The sequence below is a fragment of the Siniperca chuatsi genome, linkage group LG10, assembly GCF_020085105.1.
Source record: "Siniperca chuatsi isolate FFG_IHB_CAS linkage group LG10, ASM2008510v1, whole genome shotgun sequence".
In the NCBI taxonomy this organism is placed as follows: domain Eukaryota; kingdom Metazoa; phylum Chordata; class Actinopteri; order Centrarchiformes; family Sinipercidae; genus Siniperca; species Siniperca chuatsi.
Window position 1 is genome coordinate 2759239 of NC_058051.1, and position 20664 is coordinate 2779902.

The 20664-nt window shown below is 40.3% G+C and overlaps 1 protein-coding gene and 1 long non-coding RNA gene across 3 annotated transcripts in view; one reads left to right on the top strand and one right to left on the bottom strand.

The window, feature by feature from the left end:
- Window positions 1-726: 726 nt before the first annotated feature.
- Window positions 727-5890, bottom strand: LOC122883034. The gene is made up of 2 exons (XR_006379546.1): window positions 5171-5890; window positions 727-4103 (listed from the first exon to the last, which is right to left on the bottom strand). It is a non-coding gene; the product is annotated as an uncharacterized LOC122883034 (long non-coding RNA).
- slco4a1 (solute carrier organic anion transporter family, member 4A1) overlaps window positions 4100-20664 on the top strand; it is a 31199-nt gene continuing 14634 nt past the window's right edge. The window contains exons 1-3 of one of the 2 annotated variants that reach the window (XM_044211093.1): window positions 4100-4566; window positions 17352-18532; window positions 20073-20163. In XM_044211093.1, coding sequence (XP_044067028.1) covers window positions 17686-18532; window positions 20073-20163 — 938 coding nt within the window. In that variant the 5' untranslated portion in view covers window positions 4100-4566; window positions 17352-17685. Of the gene's footprint in view, window positions 4567-15438; window positions 15603-17351; window positions 18533-20072; window positions 20164-20664 lie in introns of those variants that run through there. The other variant, XM_044211094.1, reaches the window with a different exon arrangement.

Genomic DNA, 20664 nt, shown 5'->3' on the forward strand with positions numbered 1-20664 from the left:
CTGTAATGTCATAACCCTTATTTCAAATGTACTCATTTTAGTATGCTGATATACTGTAATTGAACACAGATGATAATGTCACAGTTAAAGACAGTATAATAGGAGGTTTCTGCCTCTTAAAGGACATTTTTCCTTGCCACTGTCGCCAAGTCCTTGCTCATGGTGGGAATTTTTGGGTCTCTGTAAATAATATTATAAAGAGTACAGTCTAGAGCTGCTCTATAGGAAAAGTGCAATGAGATAACTTCTGTTATGAACTGGTGCTATATAAAGAAAATTGAATTGAATGTGCTGTTTAGCAGCATATTATAAATGTGGCATATGTGCTGTCAAAGTGGTAAAGACCTTTTTCTTCATTTATCTGTGTTTTCTGTATCTGCTTGCGTTTTCTTACAGTAAATTGCAGTGCGTTAAGATCTCGGCCATTGCAACTTTGATAGTACTTTACTAAAATTAGGACAATCATAGAATTGCTTTGTTATTATTTTTATTATATGATGTGTTTTATAAATTCCCTTATAACAATTTCTTGCTAAAAGGCACAATATATGATTAAATGAAATATAAACAACATGGACTGTCCAGGGTGTACCCTGCCTAAGGCCCAGAGTCACTGGGATAGGCTCCAGTCACCCGCGACCCCTAACGGGACCAAGCGGTAGAAAATGGATGGATGGATGGATAAACAACATGGATTCCCCACCACCACAAATCAAAACACAGCTATCAATTCCAAATTATATTTATTTGGCATAATTTTACCAACAGAGTTTCAATGTACAAAAATCTTCATGCAAAGAGCCAAACTGTTAAATCCTTACCTTTAAACACAATCTTCAATCTTACTCTACATAATTTCATTTTTAATGTGTGTAACCTTAGCAGTAAGCAGTAACACAGACATTTTTCAATATGGAAAACCAGAATTTTTTTATAAATGACCTATATCAATCTGCAACCCTCCCATTACTTTTTGTGATAAATTCTTATTTTAACTGTAAATCAAAGCAAAACACATCGTTTAGGTCTACTTTAGTACATGGTCATACTAATTGTGCAGTCCTGTATCGTTGTTACAGAATAACAGGCAGGGGACACCGAGATGGTGGGAGTATCTTTTATTAGACGACAGCCAGAAGTGGAGAGTGTGAAGATAGGTAGAGTGGATCTGGAGAAGTCACCGGAGGTAAGCCACAGGAGACTGGAGAGACCAAGGAGGAATGGAGAAGCCACCGAGGACTGGCGATGACACGGATGACTGGAAAACACACGGGGAAACTGGAGAAACACTGGAAACGATCAGAAAGAGCACTGTAGTTCTCGGCTATCTGGAGTCCTGTACGTAAACGAGGTCGGACACTGAGTGAGGAGAGTGGAGTGGTTATATACTGGCTGTGATTGGGATTGACGGGGAGCAGGTGTGGGTGATTGCTGGCTGGTGAGGACATGACAGGCTGTGACAATCGTTAATTGTGGTTGATTAATTTACACTTCACAGCCTCACAGTAGTAATATAGCTTACTGTAACTTACAAATGATTAAATGATTGGTGTCTTGAATACAAATGATGATACACATTTCTCAGTTTACCTTTTCAAAACACTTCATACTGCTGCATAAACACAAAGTCTGTGGTGGGTAAACTGATGCAGTGAAGAACAGTCACAATCATTGTTTTGTCTTGCATAAATGTAGGAAATACAGCAGTGTAAAGTCAGACTATTGTCTTCATTATGTAGGCTATATTAACAGTAATACAGTATCAGTCAAGAAATGAAATTATAGTTTCTTACTTATTTAAAATTCTGACTTCTGCATTGATGACATTTTCTTCTTGTTGCTATTTGTATAATCTTCAGGAAATGATGACTGCAGACTCTGTTTTGATAATAATATGTTATGTATAATGTATTGAAGTTCAGTGAGGAACACAATGCTTCGATGCTCTGATAAACTTATTGTGTGATGTATGACTATATGATACGGATGAGATTTTGAGGCAAGCTTTTTGTGTCTGAGTTTGGAAAATTTAAATCCTTTTATTTACTTACCTTCTATTTTTTATACATATATTCTACTTATGTTTGCTGATTATTACCCATATTCTCATATATTTTACAGGCTGCACGGCCAGTGACACATATTTGAATCCTGTATTTTGAACTTTGTAAAGGTCATGGCCAAACCACAAAGCTACTTATCAGTCATAGTGGTAACTTGTCAGCCGACTGCTGGTTCAGCTTGACTCTTCAGCACAGCAATTGGTCCAGAGCTGATAGCACCACAAGAGTTGAACATCATTGGTCAAGAGGATCTCCTCTGAATTCAGTAAATCTTAAGTATAGGGGGTGATTAATGCCAAAAACAAGTAGCAGGAGGAGAAGGTGAATAACATATGTTGTAAACAATATCACCTCTTGAATGGGTTTAAAGGAGAATGAACCTCTTTGATATTTGTAGATTCAGCCTTTTTACAATATACCGTATATGTCGTTAATATTTTCAGCAGTAACGCGGCTCTATGTCTGGTTCAAAACTTTGTTAGTTTCAGAAATAATATGGATGGACAAGAACATGGGTGGATTTAGTTATTTGGGCCCCCAGGCAAACTCAGGCAGTGTGCCTTATTTTTACAGTACCTTTTATCTAATTCAGAACGTGGGTATTGGCAGTGGTAGAAGGGAAAAAAATTATGCCACAATGTAAACAAATCTCTTTTCAAAGTAAAAGGCCTTAACTCAATATTTTACTATTATGAGCCCAATATATTTAAATATACTAAGTCTGTTCAGGTGGAGCTATTTTAACTACTTCCTATACTGCTGGATAGTTTAATCTCTCTCTCTCACTCTCTCTTTCTCTTTGGATAACACTGCATCATATTTCGTTTGTTGATCAAATGTTTTGTGTGTAAAATCTGAATCTGCAAAGTAACCAAACTGAAGTAGATTTCGCAATACTTGTGTACTTTTACTCAAGTTAACTGTGAATGCAGGACTTTTACACTATAGTATTGTAAATTGTAACTAAAATGAAGGATCTGAATACTAAAGCACAGCGGAGCTTTGAGCTAAATGCTGATATAAGTATGCTAACATGCTCACAATGACAATGTTCACCATCTTAGTTTAGCTTGTAGCGGGCTGACATTTGCTAATTAGCACTATACACAAATTACAGCTGAGGCTTTTGCAGGTATCTGGTCGTCAAGGACAAATAAAATTTGGACCTGATGATGGCACTAGATTGAAAGTCAGGGCATCACCAAAGTGTTTACACGTCTTCCTAAAGGGGAAATAAATGTCTTTACCAAATTTAAAGGCCATCCATCCAATACTTGTTGAGAAATTTCACTCAAAATCACAAATGATAACCTCATGGCAACGCTAGAGGAAAAGTCAGGGGATCATCAAAGTCGTCAGGATTCATCCTCTGGGCAACATGGATATCTCTTCCAAATTTCATGGCAAACCATTTAAGAGTTGTCAAGACATTCACTAAAAGCCAAAAGTGTCAGGTGATCACCAAAGTCAGTACAAATCATCATCGAGGGACCACGAATATCTGTACCAAATTTAATGCCAATCCATCCAATAGTTGTTGAGATGTTTCAGTCTGGACTAAAGTGGTGGACCGACAGACCAACATCGCCCTCCATAGAGCCATGCTGCTAGCATGGCTTGAAATTTGAAATTTGAAATGGGAATATATATATTACAATTAAACAGGGTAGAATTATAGGAATAAAAAATAAACTTGCAGTAAGATTCAATAAAAACCAGGATACAGACTATTTAAAGGCAAGATTAAAAAGGAGGGTTTGAAGATGTTTCTTAAAGTCCAACTGAAATAAAATTTAGTCATCCCTTTTTGTTGTCAAAAACAATGTCAGCGTGTTTTTAAATGTATTGTTAAATATCCGAAATGCAATGCAATTTAATTTCAGGTGGAATTTTACAGAAGGTGCATAGTGGATATTTCTGGGCAGGTTGTTCCACAGTTTTGGGCCATAGTAAGAGAAGGCAGCCTCTCCATACGTCTTTGTCTTCGCTGTTGGTAGTTTAATGCTGCAGTGTTTGATGACCCTGAGGCAGCAGCTGGGACTATAGAGGGAGAGACAGTAGACTAAACCAGTTAAACCAGTATTACATTTTAAAACTAATTATAAAAGAGACAGGAAGCCTTTGTAAATATGCTAAAATATGTGTAATTTGTGGTGCTCTATTTTACTTGGTTTTGTCAAATAATAATCAGAATAGGCCTACTTAATAATAACAATTATTATTATTATTTATGTATTTACTATTAGCTGCTTATTATTATTATTATTCATTCATTGTTTCTTTCTAATTCTTCCTGGTCTGCGAGCTCTTTTGTGGCACCAGTCACCCTCCATACCACAAGTGCTTCCACCGCGATCACAAGCCGCTGGCTCAGTAAAGATGGGCGCTAACCAGTAGCGTTACAGTTATTTGTACCACATTTGTAGCCTTTTCCCCGCGAGACACGGCGCGAATGACAGAACGCCGTGTGAGAAGAACCGGTCTACTAAACACGTATTTCAAGGTAAGCCTATTTATTTGACGCGTAACAACACTGGTGGTGATTGTGAAAGGTGCGCTCCTTGTTGCGGCTGCGGCTCAGCATCAGCAGCGCGGATGCCCATGTATCCACATGCAGCCTGCATCCACTCTGTAATCTGCAACATCTTTACCGATCAGCAGTGAACATTTTGGTCACAGGGACTCTGCTTCTCTTCATCCTTTCCAGATGTCTTTATAACACTTGATAGGATAACATGAAGAAAAGGTTTGTTCATCAACAGCACCTGGTTGCGTTAATCCTTCACATGGAGCTCTCTCTAATCCATGGCCATGTTCTGCCATAATACTGCGTGGTAGCAAATAGCCTAGCCCACTGTAATTTATGGAGGAGCCGTCAACACCCGTAAGGTCCGCACTAGTCTGTGATTCAATGTCACGATCATTAGAGGAAACTGAAATGGTTCATTCGTTCAGTGTATTTATAGGCTACGTTTGTGTTGTAACGCACTGGCGAATAGAAAACAGCTACCCTAATTGACGAAAATCATAGCTATCATTCCTAATCATACAGTGTCCCTGCCACGTGCCTCTGATCTGTTAAAAAGCCGAACTGATCGATTACTTACAGCTGGGGGCTACAGCGTTTCCCCCTGCATGGCAGAGGAGGGTTCTCACACAGGGAGGGTCCCCAAAGGACCATTGCTGGGTTTCCAGTAGGGCCATGTCTAAATCAGGAGTCGAATCGATCCCTAATTATGTGATCACATGTTTTCGTTTCATTATCACTAGATGATTCATTTCAGGGCTAATTCTCCGGGTCCAAAAATATCTTGTCTATGAGTCTTGCATCAGCTTCCTGAACGCGTGTGCAAACGGCTGCACAGCCTACAGGAACATATTTGTGGTATCCGACGTGCGGTCTACACCGTTGCATGCTTTGTTTCCTATCAGACAGGCTGCATAATGATTGTGCGCCGCTGTATGGTCAGACACCCACACCTCGCGGGAGACTGAGCATGCTTTATGGGCGTCATGTGATGCAGGAGACATCATCACAGAACTTTCATGGGGGGATTCCCAAGCTCTGAACCTCTGCATCCTGCACGTTTCAAGGGAGTTCGAACTAAGAGAACAACACAGGATCATCAATCATGATAACCCTAAAGATTTATACTAATTAGAGACATTGAAGTTATTATTTACTTTCACAAGCTTGTGCATCTGTTGGATTTATTAATGCCCACAGATATGCTGTGGTAGTGAAGGGGTACATGATATTTTACATCTAGGCCTTCTGTATATCTTAAAGTTCTAATTGTTAAAGATCCCTTCTAGACATCTTTTAAGACATAAAAATACTCTGGTTGAAATAATAATTTGTGTGTGATATGTTTTTTTTCAAATAATAATGCTAGTAGTTATAATAATAATAATAATAATAATGAACAATAGTTGAACATTCTTAAATTTGCATCTACTCCTTCTCCCTCTTTGAGAAATTAATATGCAAGTTGTCTCCTACCCGACTGAAAAGTCTATTCTCATCATATGTGCACTGGAGGCTTTATGTTTCCACGTCACACTTGTGGAAGTTGCATATTGGACCACGATTGGCTCCAAACTAGTTGTGATGTCACAAATGCCTGCTGGTACGTCCACGTGTTAAACTGAGATGTGGGGTGAGCACAGAGAAACGTTCCTTCTTCAGCAGATGAATGTAAAAACAGCCTTCTAGTGTCAAACTCTGCCCGTACATTAATCTGCACAGTGAAGCTCAAACATCCAGCTGAAGTAACAGAAAGCAAAAGACATTTTTGACTAAAGGTACTAGTTTTCTGTATTGTCTGTGGTCGGCCTTTTTTCAGTAATAGCCTTGTAATGTATTTACATTCTGTACCTCTCTCTGTAGACGTTGTCATTGTTCCCTGTGCTGGAATCAAATTACCTAAATACGCACGAGGGATTTACAAGAAACAATGCAGCATGTAATCCAGCTTTACTGTTTGTAATATTATCTCTCATCTGTTCTCCTAACGCAGTATCAGGTCTGTATTAAGTTCCTGCAAATACAAACAGAACATTTCCTACTGTTTCTGCTTCACATTGAAAGCATGCAACTGGCAAAACACGACGTGGCCGTCAAGACAACAAATGAAAATAGTATTTATGTTTGCTTGTGACCTTCTTCATTTTCTAAATCATACTCGGTGTAAATTAACTGGACACCGTTCACCATCGTATACATGTGGTGTCACTGTTTCTATTGCATTGTAATCTAATATAACAATATGCGGGCCATGGTAGAAGCATTTGGAGACCTCTGCAGCATCCTGCCAGAGTGTTGTTCTCTTGTCCTTTACACGTAATTTATGAGGTTACAAATAACTGAATTCATGACCATGATGTAGGCGCACACATGTGTATACACACACACACACACACACACACACACTCATACTGAGAGTGACAACAACATCACCAAACATTAACCATCATGACCTTGTGACAGTTACTGACAGCTGTCACGGCAGTCTGTGTGCAGAAGTACGTGTTGTCACTGTTTACTGGAAGAAATTAGTGAATTTAGTGAGTTATGTGACGTCATGTTGCTAGTGATGTCTTCAGAGTATCATGCGTTTCCTTTTTTTTTTTGCCATACTCTTTTCTGATAATGTGACGAGAGCAGTATCCGCTGAAAGATGAATGCAAAGGCAATGACGTGAAAGAATTCTCAAAACATGAAAGGGAAAAGTTGATTCTTGACCTTGTGACAACTGAGCAAACTCCATCCACTGAGGAAGACTTTGAGAAGTGGATGAAAGCTCAGAAAAGGCTAGTAAGTGTAAGTGGAGATTGAGTGAACATGTCACAAATTGGAGACAAACGGGGATGTTTCTGGGATAACCTAACAGCTACCTGCTGGAGAGGAATTAAGGCTTCTGAAGGTCTTTTGATTTTTGTTTCTTTGCCTCTGCATTAGTACAAATGCGAGTCCGTAAGCATATTATCACAGTACTACTACAAGTAGTAAGTTAGTAGTTTACAGTGTCGATCAATATTTCTGGGGCAAATTTACATTTTCCCTACCGCTCATTCATATTATTCGTTCAGTCACTTTCCATTGCCGCTGCTGCATCTGCTGAAGCCTTGCTAAGCTAAGCTAAGCTAGCAGTTCAAAAGGCTCCGAACCACCGTTTGGAGTCAGTGAAGCTGAAGGCCGACTTTCATTGCTTTACATGTCAGGAGACAAAGTCACTGTCCCTTTCCAGATATTACCTTAATGAGATCAGTTTAAGATAAGTTTCAGTTTAACTGAACCCTGTTCTACTTCTTATTATTTATAATCAGATGCTATAAGTTGCTCATTGCTTCATTTTCAGTTTGAGGTAAAATGATTCAATGATTCATCATTTCCTGTCAAACCATAAGAGACCTATCAGTCCTCTCATCAAAGGTTTAATCTTTTCACTTTGCTGTTTCTTACACCTCTTCAAAGCTGCAACAAGCTGTTCGCTGATGTATCCGTCAGTGATTTAATCTGTCGACAAAAGTGCGTTATATTACACTGATTTCAATCAGAGTCTTGTGTGATGCACAATGTAAAAATCACAGGGTGTACCCAATGTGGAACATCAGGTTTTCTTTTAATGACAGCACAGTAATTTCACGGGGAGTTTTGTCACTGTGATGATAAGCGTAGTGCAGAACTAATGCAGCTTAATAGCAGAGATTGTCTGACCCAGTTCACAGAAACGGATAAAGGATTCACTAATGCTCCATGTGCAGTATTGTGCATCAAAGTGGCAATTGAGTCATGCAACTTTTAAGCCAAAAAATCTCAATGGTATATATCATGTGTTAACATTCCACACTGTCTTTAATGTCTGTTGGCATTTATTGTAGTTTTGTCATTGTTTTATCTGCCAAGTCAGCTGCCTGTTGCAGTACAACCAGCTGGGTTCATTCAGTGGTGCTGAAATGATATGACAAACCAATTAGAGACTGTATGAAAATGATTGGGGTGGAGAGGGGGACTGAAACTTATATTTCATTTTATTCAAAAAGCAAGACCCTCCCCACTATTAATATTTTATTTAGATGCTCCCCTTGAAAAAAACTGCGCTCCACCCTCTCGCTTATATTTCAAAATAATATATTCATGACAAACAGCCCCTCTAATTTCGAAAAGAGATGCCAAATAAACATTTATGATGAGTGAAGGGAGCAACACATGGAGCAACTCTGTGGCTGCTGCTGAACACTGCAAAGTTTTTGCCCCATTCTGGATTCCAAATAATAAAAATAAATATGAATTTGATTGGATGATTGCTTTCATTTTGTCATTTTGTCATTTTGTCATGTGAAATAATGGTGTAAGAGGGGAGGCAAGTTCCTGGAAAGTGTGCCTTCCCCTACATCCTCCCTTCAAATCTAGCCAACAGAGCCGAAGAACTGTGAACCTTTGAGATCAGGGTTTCTGTGTGCACTTCTACATGTATTCCAGTCCATAGTCATTCTTTTTTCCCTTTTTTTTAAGTGATCAGATTTTTGCTTGTCACTTCTAACGGCTCCTCATTGTTTTCCCTCTGTGTTCATGGTGACACACTAGCATTCTTTGTTTTTCACAATACAGATTTTCATACAGTAATTTCCCTCCATCATTCTCTTACCCTCCATCATTCCTTGAAAGGCAGAGGCATTGCTGAGGCTAAGTGCAGCTTCAGGCGGTGCAGACAGTCAGAGAGCACAGAGCTTTGCCGGCAGCTTTCTAGGTCTCATTTCACATGCACATGGCTGTCTCCTCTTGAACAAGTTGCCTTTTAGACTATGCTAACATGTCTGAAATCTAAGCCCCCTATTGGCTGGCTCTCTAGGTCATTTCTTCCAGTTGGTTTCACCACCAACAGGAGGCAGCAAGGTCACATGTGCTGGCATGTCTGTGAGATGTAGGGCAGGAGGTTGATGTACGCCCGACTGTGTGTTTCTATGTCTGCAGTCAGATACATGCAACACTTTGTTTTGGACTCGTGTCTATGTCTGTGGGCTATTTTAATTCATCCAACACAGAGCATGTGACACACAACATGTCAGCATTTGGCCTTTATTGAAAAAACATCAATCATCAGTCAAACTCGGCTTAGTTGTACAGTTGTAATGATGATTTCAATTAATTATATATTCTCCTTCTGTTTGCGGTTTATGAACCTGGTTTGCCTACTTATTCCACCACATTTAAATAGCTACAATCACTTTGCCTATTTTCTAGAATATGCCAAGTATATGATTATGAACTATGTTTGGACAAAAACAATGAAATACAAAATAGATCTACACATGGCTGGATTGCTTAAGGGCCCTTGGCAAAAATTAGCTCATTGGGCATCTATTAACCCCCCTTCCATCTCGCTCTCTGTAAATTGTACTCTTAGGCTAGTATATTACTTGGTAGGACTGGGCGATATAGATCAAATCTTCTAGTACGATATTTATAATTTTATGTTGTGATATCAATATTCAGTTTATCATGGTATAATCAATCTTTCAGAAAAATTCATTAAGAAACTGCAAATTACCAGACAGAAATGTAAGCATTGGCTTATCCAGCAAATTAATGATTGATAAATCATTTCATGACATTGATCATATAACAAGACTAAGAATCTACTGCAATGCTAGCAGCTCTGTGAGGCTGTACTTCACAGAGATAAATGCTAACATCACCATGCTAACATGCTTACAATGACAATACTAATGTGCTGTATGTTTCACAGATATACTATTGTTCACCATCTTAGTTTAGCATGTTAGCATACTAACACTGGCTAATTAGCTATACACAAAGTATAGCTGAGACTGATGGGAATGCCATTAGTTTCACTGGTATCCAGTTACATTTACCTGATGGTGGCGCTAGAAGAACATTCAGAATGATTACAATTTATCTTGAAGGGAATATGGATGTCTGTACTAAATTGTCCATCCATCCATCCATCCAATAGTTGTTGAGACATTTCACTCTGAGTCAGGGGATTACCAATGTCAGCAGGATTCATTCTCTTGGGACCATGACTGTCCAAGGCAATTCCAAGGCAACGCACCCAGTAGTTGTTGAAATACGGTACACATAGTCACATCGTTCCCAACCCTATTACATGTCCCTATTGCTGTGTGGTAATAGTAATTCAGGAAAATGCACCATGTAAACTTAGACCCCCTTTACACCTTGCATTAAAATGTATTTTGGGTAATCAGCTAGTACTTGCCCACATGAAAGTACAGGTGTATAAGCACACAAGACGCATTGAGGATTAATTGGAAAAATAATCAACAAATCAATAATAAAAATCATTTTTAGTTGCAGCCCTGCATACACTGTATAATATAATAGCTGCTGCTCTATCATCAGTTCCTGTTTTCTTTTGACAGGTTGTGATAGATACTCTTACGTACTGTTTCACACTGCATTGACTAACTTCCTCATAACAATCTCCTGATGAATATTTATTCGAACCAGGAAAAAAACAGTACTGAAATGTAGCTGCTGCACAGCTGTGAATTGGGGCCGGGCATTTTGAGGAGGACGAAGACAAATGCAGTCCATCTCAGACCAAAATTATTAAAGCTTTAAGTCACGCTTCCCTAATCCACACAGCACAATGGCTGATTAAACATTAGCATGTTTATTTTGCGTCACCCAGAACTCATACACACAGCCTTAGGCAGCAAGGGCAAGTCACGATCTTGCTGAGCGACCTGCCAAGCAAGAAACCATTTGTTGGTTTGGTGTCAATTGAGCAAATAAAATGAGAGGAAGCCCCTGAAGCTTGTCAAGGGCTGGATAACGAGTTAATAATTAGAATCAGGTGTGAGAGTAGGGCGATACCTAAAACATGCTTGGCAGTAGCGCTCCAGGAGCAGGGTTGATGACCACCGATATAAGATGCTCATTGTGAATCACCCAGGTCTTGAAATCACAACCTTCGTCACCAATGGCACGTCGTGATCACGTTGAGCTACACGCAGAAACAGGAAAATTAGAGGTGGCTTCACACTAAGACTTATGCAACCACCAGGGTTGTGATAACGACTTCAAGATTTCAAACTATTCGGTTATAAAGACAAAATTATGAGACATCTAGACAACAGAAATGTCTGTAATTTATTTTTACAAAGATTGATTGCTCTATAAATGACAAACTGATCTTTAAAGATTTCCAGTGACTGCAATGGTTTATGAGGATAGAATTCAAAATACTGTCAAAAATTCAGTTTTTGAGATTTACCACACTACATCTACCATAACTACAAAATTGAGATTTATTTTATCATTTACACCAGCTGTTTGCCGTACTGTTTACGGTAAAACATTTTGATGCACTGTGGGCTCAATTTTGAAAATTTCTACAATCTAGCTCGATAGTTTGTGGAGGACAGCCTGAAGATGCAGTTTGGCAAGTTTGGTGTCGATTGCATAAAAACTGTGGGAGGAGTCTCAGGGGCATCTTTGCACAGTCTACACCTGGGGTCCTGTCTGGTGTGGTCGACCCCAACCTCTATTGATCTTGTACTGAGTACCTGTTCTTGTGCTGCCATGATTAGTGCATCTGTGCTGTCCTTTAGTCCAGCCTTTTCCAGCCACTGGTAGGATATCTTGATATCAGCCACTTCTTCTGTCTGTCCATCCTCCTCCTCATCATCCTCGGGTTTCTGCTGCCTGAGGTATTCGCTTAGCTGTTCATCACTGGGGGCCATCTTCCTGATGTACTCCTGGATCTTTGTTGTTTCATCCTGGACAGTGGTTCTGACACTCACCAGTCCTCGGCCTCCTAACTCTTACTTTTCATATTTTAACCTTTTATCTGCTGCTTTGGCTGCCGTGTTTGTGCTTCCTCATATTAATACACGAAAACAAATATAAATGCGTATTTCCATCACGTTTTCCACATCTTTTGAGGTTTGACTGGCGCTCCTTTAATTATGTTGTCGCATTATGACCTCTTCTTCTGCAGTCGTTTAATGGCAACCGACTAGAGAATTGGTGCTACCAACTATTTATCTCTATCCGCCCATCTCCTAATATTCACATTACAGCAGAGGATGGAAGTGCACATTCATTTGCATTCTCTTGTGCAGATTTTGTGGAAATCCATTTCGAATTTGCACTACACTGTACATTTGGATGGAAACGTGACTAGTATTCAGTCCAGTAAAGTTAGACTGTTTTCATGGCATGATTTGACATCATTCACCACACCTCAAAGTCAGAAACGTGAGCTGCACACTGACAGAATATGACTATGCTAGTCTAGTTCATTATGAAAATACAAATGCAAAAATAGAATTTAACTGTTTTTTAAAGCCATCAAATCTGAAGATTTTTAGGTGGCTAAATCAAGTTAAATGAACATGACACCTTGGATCCAATCTACTGTATATCTACTTCAGAAATGTATACATTTTTCCAGAAAAAAAAAAAACTTTGTGCACAGAGATAACCTTTTTAGCTCTGATCAAATGCAATATCTTAATGTCATGTAGTTGCAAAGATGTCATTTTACCATTCTCCCAAAGGGCTTCTTCTCGATGGACCCACAGCTGATAACTAACATCCTTATACACAAAGTAAATGGAACAAATCCACTTTTTCAAGCCCAGACTGAGATGAATAAAGCTGACCATACCCGACCACCTGCTGTGAAGGAGAAGGAGACTAAGAGCTCCCAAGGCTGAGATTATCTTCTCTCCCATAAACAATGGTCAAATATATGTTACATTAGCCTCACAACATGTGCGGGGTCAACAAGGCCAAATGCACAATGCTGCTGGAGTTTATCCTGGAATAACATCAGTGCTAGGTTCAAACAGGGTTACTTGTTCTCACAGTTGACTTTTTGAATCACAGCTCCACTCCAGTCTTACAGTTTGTCCTGTACTACAGTTTTCCAGAGGGATATACTGCGACAGTAAATATAGTTTTCTTTCCAGTGAAAAGAAATTGCACTTCATTGTAGTGACATCTCATAGCAGTGTGTGTGAACACCGGTGTCTTTGAGTAAGATTGACAGTTTGAGATTTAATCTAAGTCTGTTGTTTCTTAGATGTGTAATAACCACATGAGAGGCTTCCCCTTGATACTTCAAAAGCCTTTGTTTACCACAGAGGAGGAAAGACTCCCCAGGCCAAAGCAAATAAGTCCCTGTTGTGAAGATAAAGGACCCTGTAGGTAGGGCAGAGCCCATTGCTTATTAATATTACAAGTCCTCGCTCTGATCTCTCTTTGAAAATAGAAATGAAAAGGCGAGATATAGAATTAGATATGAATGAAATAAGAAAAAAGAACCCAGTGAGAACTTATCCATTTATGGCATCGTTTGATTCATAAGCAGTCAGGGACAGAAAAACAAACAGAGGGACAGGAGGCTGTTACCTCATCACAGTGCATTGTTAACAGAGTGCCCTGGTTAAACTCTCAAGACACTCCCACCTCTGGTCATCTCATCATCACCTGATAATGATCCACTCACCCTCCCCTACCATGCCTATCATGATGCCTTATAAAACTTACTCACAATCTCTCGCCTCACAAATTCCTCTAACTTTACACTTTACACTACCAATTCACCTCCACCCCCACCTCAGACCACCAAGGACGGGAAACGAGGTCTAACTTAATTTGGCCATCCATCAACCCGTCAATTAAACATAATAAGATTTTAATTGGATTTTATGCTCTGGCTTCCTTCCCAAAACTTATTATTCCTACTTATCATGAGCGATCCGCTGAATAGACAACAGTTCACAGCAGCATGGTTGGATAGTCCTATTCACTTTCTGTTGTTCAGCAAACAGCTTGGCTTGTCAGGACCTTCTGGTATTCTGTACTCAGAGAATAATGAGCTGGGATAACTTGCCACAAACTATATTAAAGACTTTTTTTGTTTCAGTGCTGAAAATTGCAGTTATTAGTTGAATGAAAAGAGCAGTGGCGGTGAGAGAGCATTTCATTATGTGCACGTAAACAAACGTTTTCAGTAATAAATATTAGCTGTCATATGAGGTATGGCAGTCGGTTTCTTAAAGCGGCATTAACAGATTTTTGGCCACCAGGGGGCAGAATAACATGGGTTTGTTTTGTTCAGAGTTGGAGAGTGTTTGAAACCTGTGGCTTCACTGTGAGGATGGGATCTCCAGAATGCTGCATGCAGTACTTGGCTTAAGCTAGCAGTTGATGGTCAGTAAATACCCCCAAACCAAAGACTGGCTGTTCAGTAAAGCACAACAACATCCCCTTTTCTGTTTCCATGTGTGTTAAATACAGACGATGTGACGTGAGGTTGTGGTTTTGAGAGCCCCCACTGCCTCACCTGAGCGACAAGCTAAAGTTACTGTGAGATAGTTGCATTTTAAAAAGTCAGCAAGCAGCCTTGCGTTTATCCATGATTTTTTCATCTATGGTGTAATCAAAAATGCTACCACACATTACCTCTCAGGTGGTTTGGTGTAATTATCTGTTCAGCATTGCTCACTAGTTTTCTCCATTTTGTGTTAGTGAAGAGCACAATAGCTTAGTGTACTGCCAGGGAAACAAGGCATGCAATTCAATTTACAGATCGAATATTATTTTTTAGTTTCAATAAAAGTGACAGCCATAATACAAATTAAGATTTTTTTTTTACTTGCTTTCGAACTTAATCGTGCGTGAGAGTTTGGAAAGACAGAAGCACAAGTGATCAAACAATACAGTTTAGCTCCAGTGGGAAGCAGCAAAGTTCTGTGCTGTATCAGTGAGCAATTACCTCTCACGTGGATAATGTGGCGCCCTCCCTCCAGACTGCCTGCAGGAATCCATTGATGGGATGTGTGAATGTGCTGATGTGCTGCCTCAGCGCTGGACTATAAGAGGCTTTGAGAGACTGGCTTAGGACCTGCATGGATACCTCTCTCTGACTCTCCATCTTTACATTACCCTGTCTCTCCCAGTCTGACTCTGTCTGATTTTTTCATTTATCAACACTCACATGTCACCAGACCTGTTGATTATCATAAGCAGGAATGGAGGTAGGAGGCTAAATAGATTATATTTATAATTTGGTTTCATTTTTACATATTCAGAGCTTTGTGTTTGTGATGAAGTTGAATATTTATGGGTGATTATATTATAATAGGGGTTGCCAGTGAATATAATTGTATTTCCATTAGCCTGAATGCTGATGTTAATGTGTTTGCTGTATGTAATATAAAGTCAAATCTATTGTTGTATACAGGATAGCAGATAAAATGTTATTTTTGTGGAGAGAAAAGTAATTATCATTAGTGAAGTACAATAAAGAGCTACACAGGAAGTAGTGGTTTTAAACATTGTAGCTGCGCAAATGTAGGAAAGTCGAATACCCTGACGGTTCTTTGTGTAGTGTCTATGTTTTAAGAGTTTCTAAAAGTTGTCATGGCGTTTAAATAATTTCTCTTCATTCTGTTTGAAAATTAAATATTTCTGTAAAACAGTAGGTAACCAGTTACATCACATGTTGCGCTGCTGTGCTTTATAGTGAGGTGCGTTTATCAGCCAACATGTTTACTTTTAATTCATTTTATGAGGAAATGAGTCAGTGATGGAAGTACTCTGTTTCCCGTTTCTACTGTTTAAGTTATTGACATTGTTACAGCTCATTATGCACAGTCCTTTTCTTAGATTGAATGTTATGGTCAGGTTATATGAGGCAAACATTTGCAGTATTATTGTTAAAGTATAACAGAGGTGATACGCGTGTTTATGTGGAAACCCATTGTCTCATCCTGAGTTGGTTTGCTGTTGAGTTGCTGAGGAGAGGTTATCTGTTGAGACAATTGTAGGTAAATTATCCAGCCTCCGTGTCAGCATCTACTTACTGTAAGCAGATGGCAGCAGAACAATGAACCAATGTTTTAAGGTAGACAAATTGTACCCTGTTACCCTGTTTTGTGTCAATACACAAAAAAAAAAAAAAGGTCTACTCTGTTGTTATCAGAATTAAGCAGCATCAATTCACACTCCTGGGCAATATGAAAAAACGTTGCTGGGATAATGTTCATGCTTAATCTGCGTTGACCAGTCATTTATAAAGTGGTCGTAATGTATTATTATATGTGTTTTGGAGTAATGTGGATATTATGTCTCAAATTGCACTAATTAGTCAAATGAAATTTTGTTATACAACAGCTAGATCTGCATGTTGTTTTTTATGTTTGTGTTTATGACAGCTGTGATCTGTATTTGTGCTTGCTGGAGCAGAGAGTGCTTCTCATGGTTCATTACCAGTGTGTGTTATTTGAGGTTTTATAGGTTGTGTGTGTAAGCATGTGTGTTTGTGTACAACTACTGACAATAATTTCTTTGTAGATTGTGTTGGTAATTAGAGTTGCTTGAGTCCCAGCACGCTGTAGGAAAATGAATCCATTCTCTCAGCTTCACTGTGATGTTGCGCACAGGAGACAGCAGGACTGATTTAACACTGCATGTCTGTGTGTGTGTGTGTGTGTGTGTGTGTGTGTGTTTGCCTGCCCTGGCATCCACATGTGGCAGAAAAAACATGACACAATGACGGATCTCACGCTGTCAATTGTCCAGACATCAAAATTCTACTTTGATGTGAGCATTACATTATTGTCAATAGGCAATGGGAGAATCAATTTTTAGCTAGTGTCAGTGTGTTCTGAGTCATCCATTCAGTTTTATGTGTGTCATTCACTCATGCAACTATTAACAGCTTTAGTGTCTTATTAAAACTGAATGGTTCATAAATTTATTTTCCCTCTCTTTGCTCTCCATAGGATGCCATTACTCATCGTCAGTATGAAGCCGTCTATCCAACCTGCACAACCTTGTAGGCCTACAGATATGTAAACAAAAGCACCTAAAGAGCCTTAACAAATATTCATCACTGTGGACACATGGAGTACGCAACACAAGCCAAGGATAGATAATTTCAGAGACAAGCCTGACAGAACCCTGACCACAACGAATTCACCTTGAGCCTCAGCTGATTTACATTTCCTTTTTCGACGCTGTGGCTGTGAACAAATCACTCTATCCCCAGTTCAAAGACCTCCCACGTCTACCCTCCTTCTGTGCCACAGGATCCTAACAGTGCCCCTCAGAGGGGAGATGCCAGTCTTGCTTAATGCCGACGCCTCCTTCAGCTCCAAGCAGGAGCTCCTGGACCTGCAGGACTGCCCTCTCAGTGGGGTTCCATCTCTGGACACCCCCAGCCCCATGGACTCCCAGACAGGCAGCCCAATAGGGTCAGGCCCCAGACATCCTGGCAGCCCTGGAGCTGATGGCCCCGTTCGGCCCCACATTTTCACTGGGGCTTCCACACTCCCAGGGCAGCTATATGGGGTGGAAACAAAATCCCATGCAGAGACTCCCATGGGGTTAAAGTTGATCTCCACTGACTCGGATCAGCTATGTGGCTGGGGGGCTCTGACGCCCAAAGCTATGCAAGTTTTCAACACCCCTCGTTGGGTGCTGTTCTTCCTTTGTGTGGCCTCTTTCCTCCAAGGGATGATAATCAACGGCTTCATTAACACAGTGGTCACCTCCATTGAGAGGCGTTTCGACCTGCGCAGCTACCAGGCCGGCCTCATCGCCAGCTCCTACGACATCGCCGCCTGCGTCTGCCTGGCTTTCGTCAGCTACTTCGGTGGGACGGGACACAAGCCTCGCTGGCTGGGATGGGGTGTGCTGATCATGGCCCTTGGTTCTCTGGTGTTCGCCTTGCCTCACTTCACCACACCCCCCTACCAGGTCAGCCTGCCCGAGCGAACAGGAATGTGCTCTGCCAACCGTACCAGCCCGTGCCGGGATGAGGAGGGCGGAGGATTGTCCAGCTATCGTTTTGTGTTCATGCTGGGCCAGTTTCTACACGGTGTGGGTGCTACGCCTCTCTACACGTTAGGGGTCACATACCTGGACGAGAACGTCAAGTCCAGCTATGCCCCTGTTTATATTGGTGAGTCATAATTCATTTAGTACAACATGTTGCTGTTGGGTTTTGCTTTGTACTAAATTGTTTTAAGTAGCAATCAACCGTAATGATTTTAATAATATTATATTACTTAAATAATTATCATCTCTTCCTGATTGGCCAGTTTTTATTTGCATTTATGTATAAATGCATGTTGTGTGTGTGTTTGGACATTCATTTCTTTTTTGTCACAAAATGTGACACAGATTTGACACAATGGCCTGACCAAGTAATTGTTTTTAATCAAAAACTGTGATTTAAAAGAATGTGATTTTCAAATCGCAACACCTGAGATCTTAGTTATTTATAACTTATGTATTTAACAGTGTCTTAACAAGCTGACAGTTTGAAAAACAGTGTACTGTGTGTCGGAGTGGTTGGTCTTGCTCTAGATAAATGATATAGGTGATCCCCTCGACCACAACTACAGGCCTGGAGTTTATTTATAAAAATCCCAAGATTAGCTTAGATGTTTTCCTCCTACATTGACACTCACATTAGCTTTGCTAAACAAACTGCCTCATTGAAGCGTGGCCATAGGGTTTGACTATATTACCTCACTTCTTACCATTCTGAGTACACTGCTGAGACACTAACAACTGGTTTAGGTCATACAGTGAGAAGGCTATAGGCTAGAGTTGTGTGGACCTTAAGAGGAGAGCTGTGTGCTTAGCAAGTGTTCAGTCTCAGCTCATATTGGCAGCAGGGCTATCTGCGGAGGCACAGATTTTTCTGTCACTGAATGTTAATTTTTTTTAAAGTGCTTTGATTGCATGGAATAATGAATACATATGCAAATAGCAGGCCTCGGAAATAATAATAATAACAATTCCACCTGCATCTTTTTGCAATAATTGCATGTCTGTTGCAGATGCAGGCTTAAATATGTCGGCCGTCTGCATGTTTATGAATGTGTTTTTGTTTGAACGTGAGCACACATATGCCGACACGTCTGTCACAAAGTATGAGATACAATACTGGTTGTCTCACCAGCTGGCTCCCAGTTTGCATCATACTCTTTCCCTCTTCCCTCCTTTTTTTATTGTTTCTAAGTGTTTTATGTTGTGAATTGATTGAATGTGTCCAACTGATGAAAGAGCTTATTGGGTGGAAATAACCAAATGCGCCTTGTGTGCACTCACACACACACACAGGCGTACAGTTAGTGAAGCTGTAATTTTGACCCTCTTGGGCTCCTATCACCCACCCATCGTTCACTCATTCAGCATTCACTCTGGACATCAATTGTACAAAACATCCCTAAATTGTGCCTTGTCCCCTTTGCCCATTTCAAATAACAGCAGAGCACAGTGTAACCCACTTAAGGGAAACACCTGCAGTCTCTCACTTCAAGCTCCATTTTTCTCATGAAACATTAACTTGGACACAGAGCCAGTAAAGAACAATGGGGCCCTTTTAACCTGTACGACAGGAATAGGTAAGTAGGAAACAGGAAGTAGACAGTCACTGTACTGACACACCCGTGGCCTGGCTCAGTGTCTGTGTTCTCGCGCTCTCTCCCCAGGGATCTTCTACACAGCGGCCATTGTGGGTCCGGCAGCAGGCTACCTGCTGGGAGGATACTTCCTCAACATTTACACCGAGATCCACCTGACGTGAGTCTGGACGGCAGTATAGACTAGAACACACTAGAATAGAACAGACTAGAGATAATAGAAAATGCAAGTCCCCATAATGTAATTCATAAAATTGTACAGTGAAGACTTGATTTAAGGTTAGGGTAAGGGTAAGGGTTTAGGCAAGTTGCGGTTCTGGTTAAGGTTAGGGTAAGTTTCCAGGGAATGAATGTAAGTCAAAGTAATGTCCCCGAAAGTGATGGAAACAGGACTGTGTGCTTCATGTTCTTCTATCCCGGTGGGGACTTTAACCTGAATGCACACTAACCCATGGGGACTCGTGTCAGTGGGGACAAAAATTGAGGCCCCCATGGGTAGAGACTGCTTTTTGAGGGTTAAGACTTGGTTTTAGGATACAGGTTACAATTAGGTAAAGGTTAGGGTAAGGGTTAAGGTTAGGCATTTAGTTGTGATGGTTAAGGTTAGGGTAAGGGGCTAGGGAAAACATTATGTCAATGACTGCCCCCCACAGGGATAGTG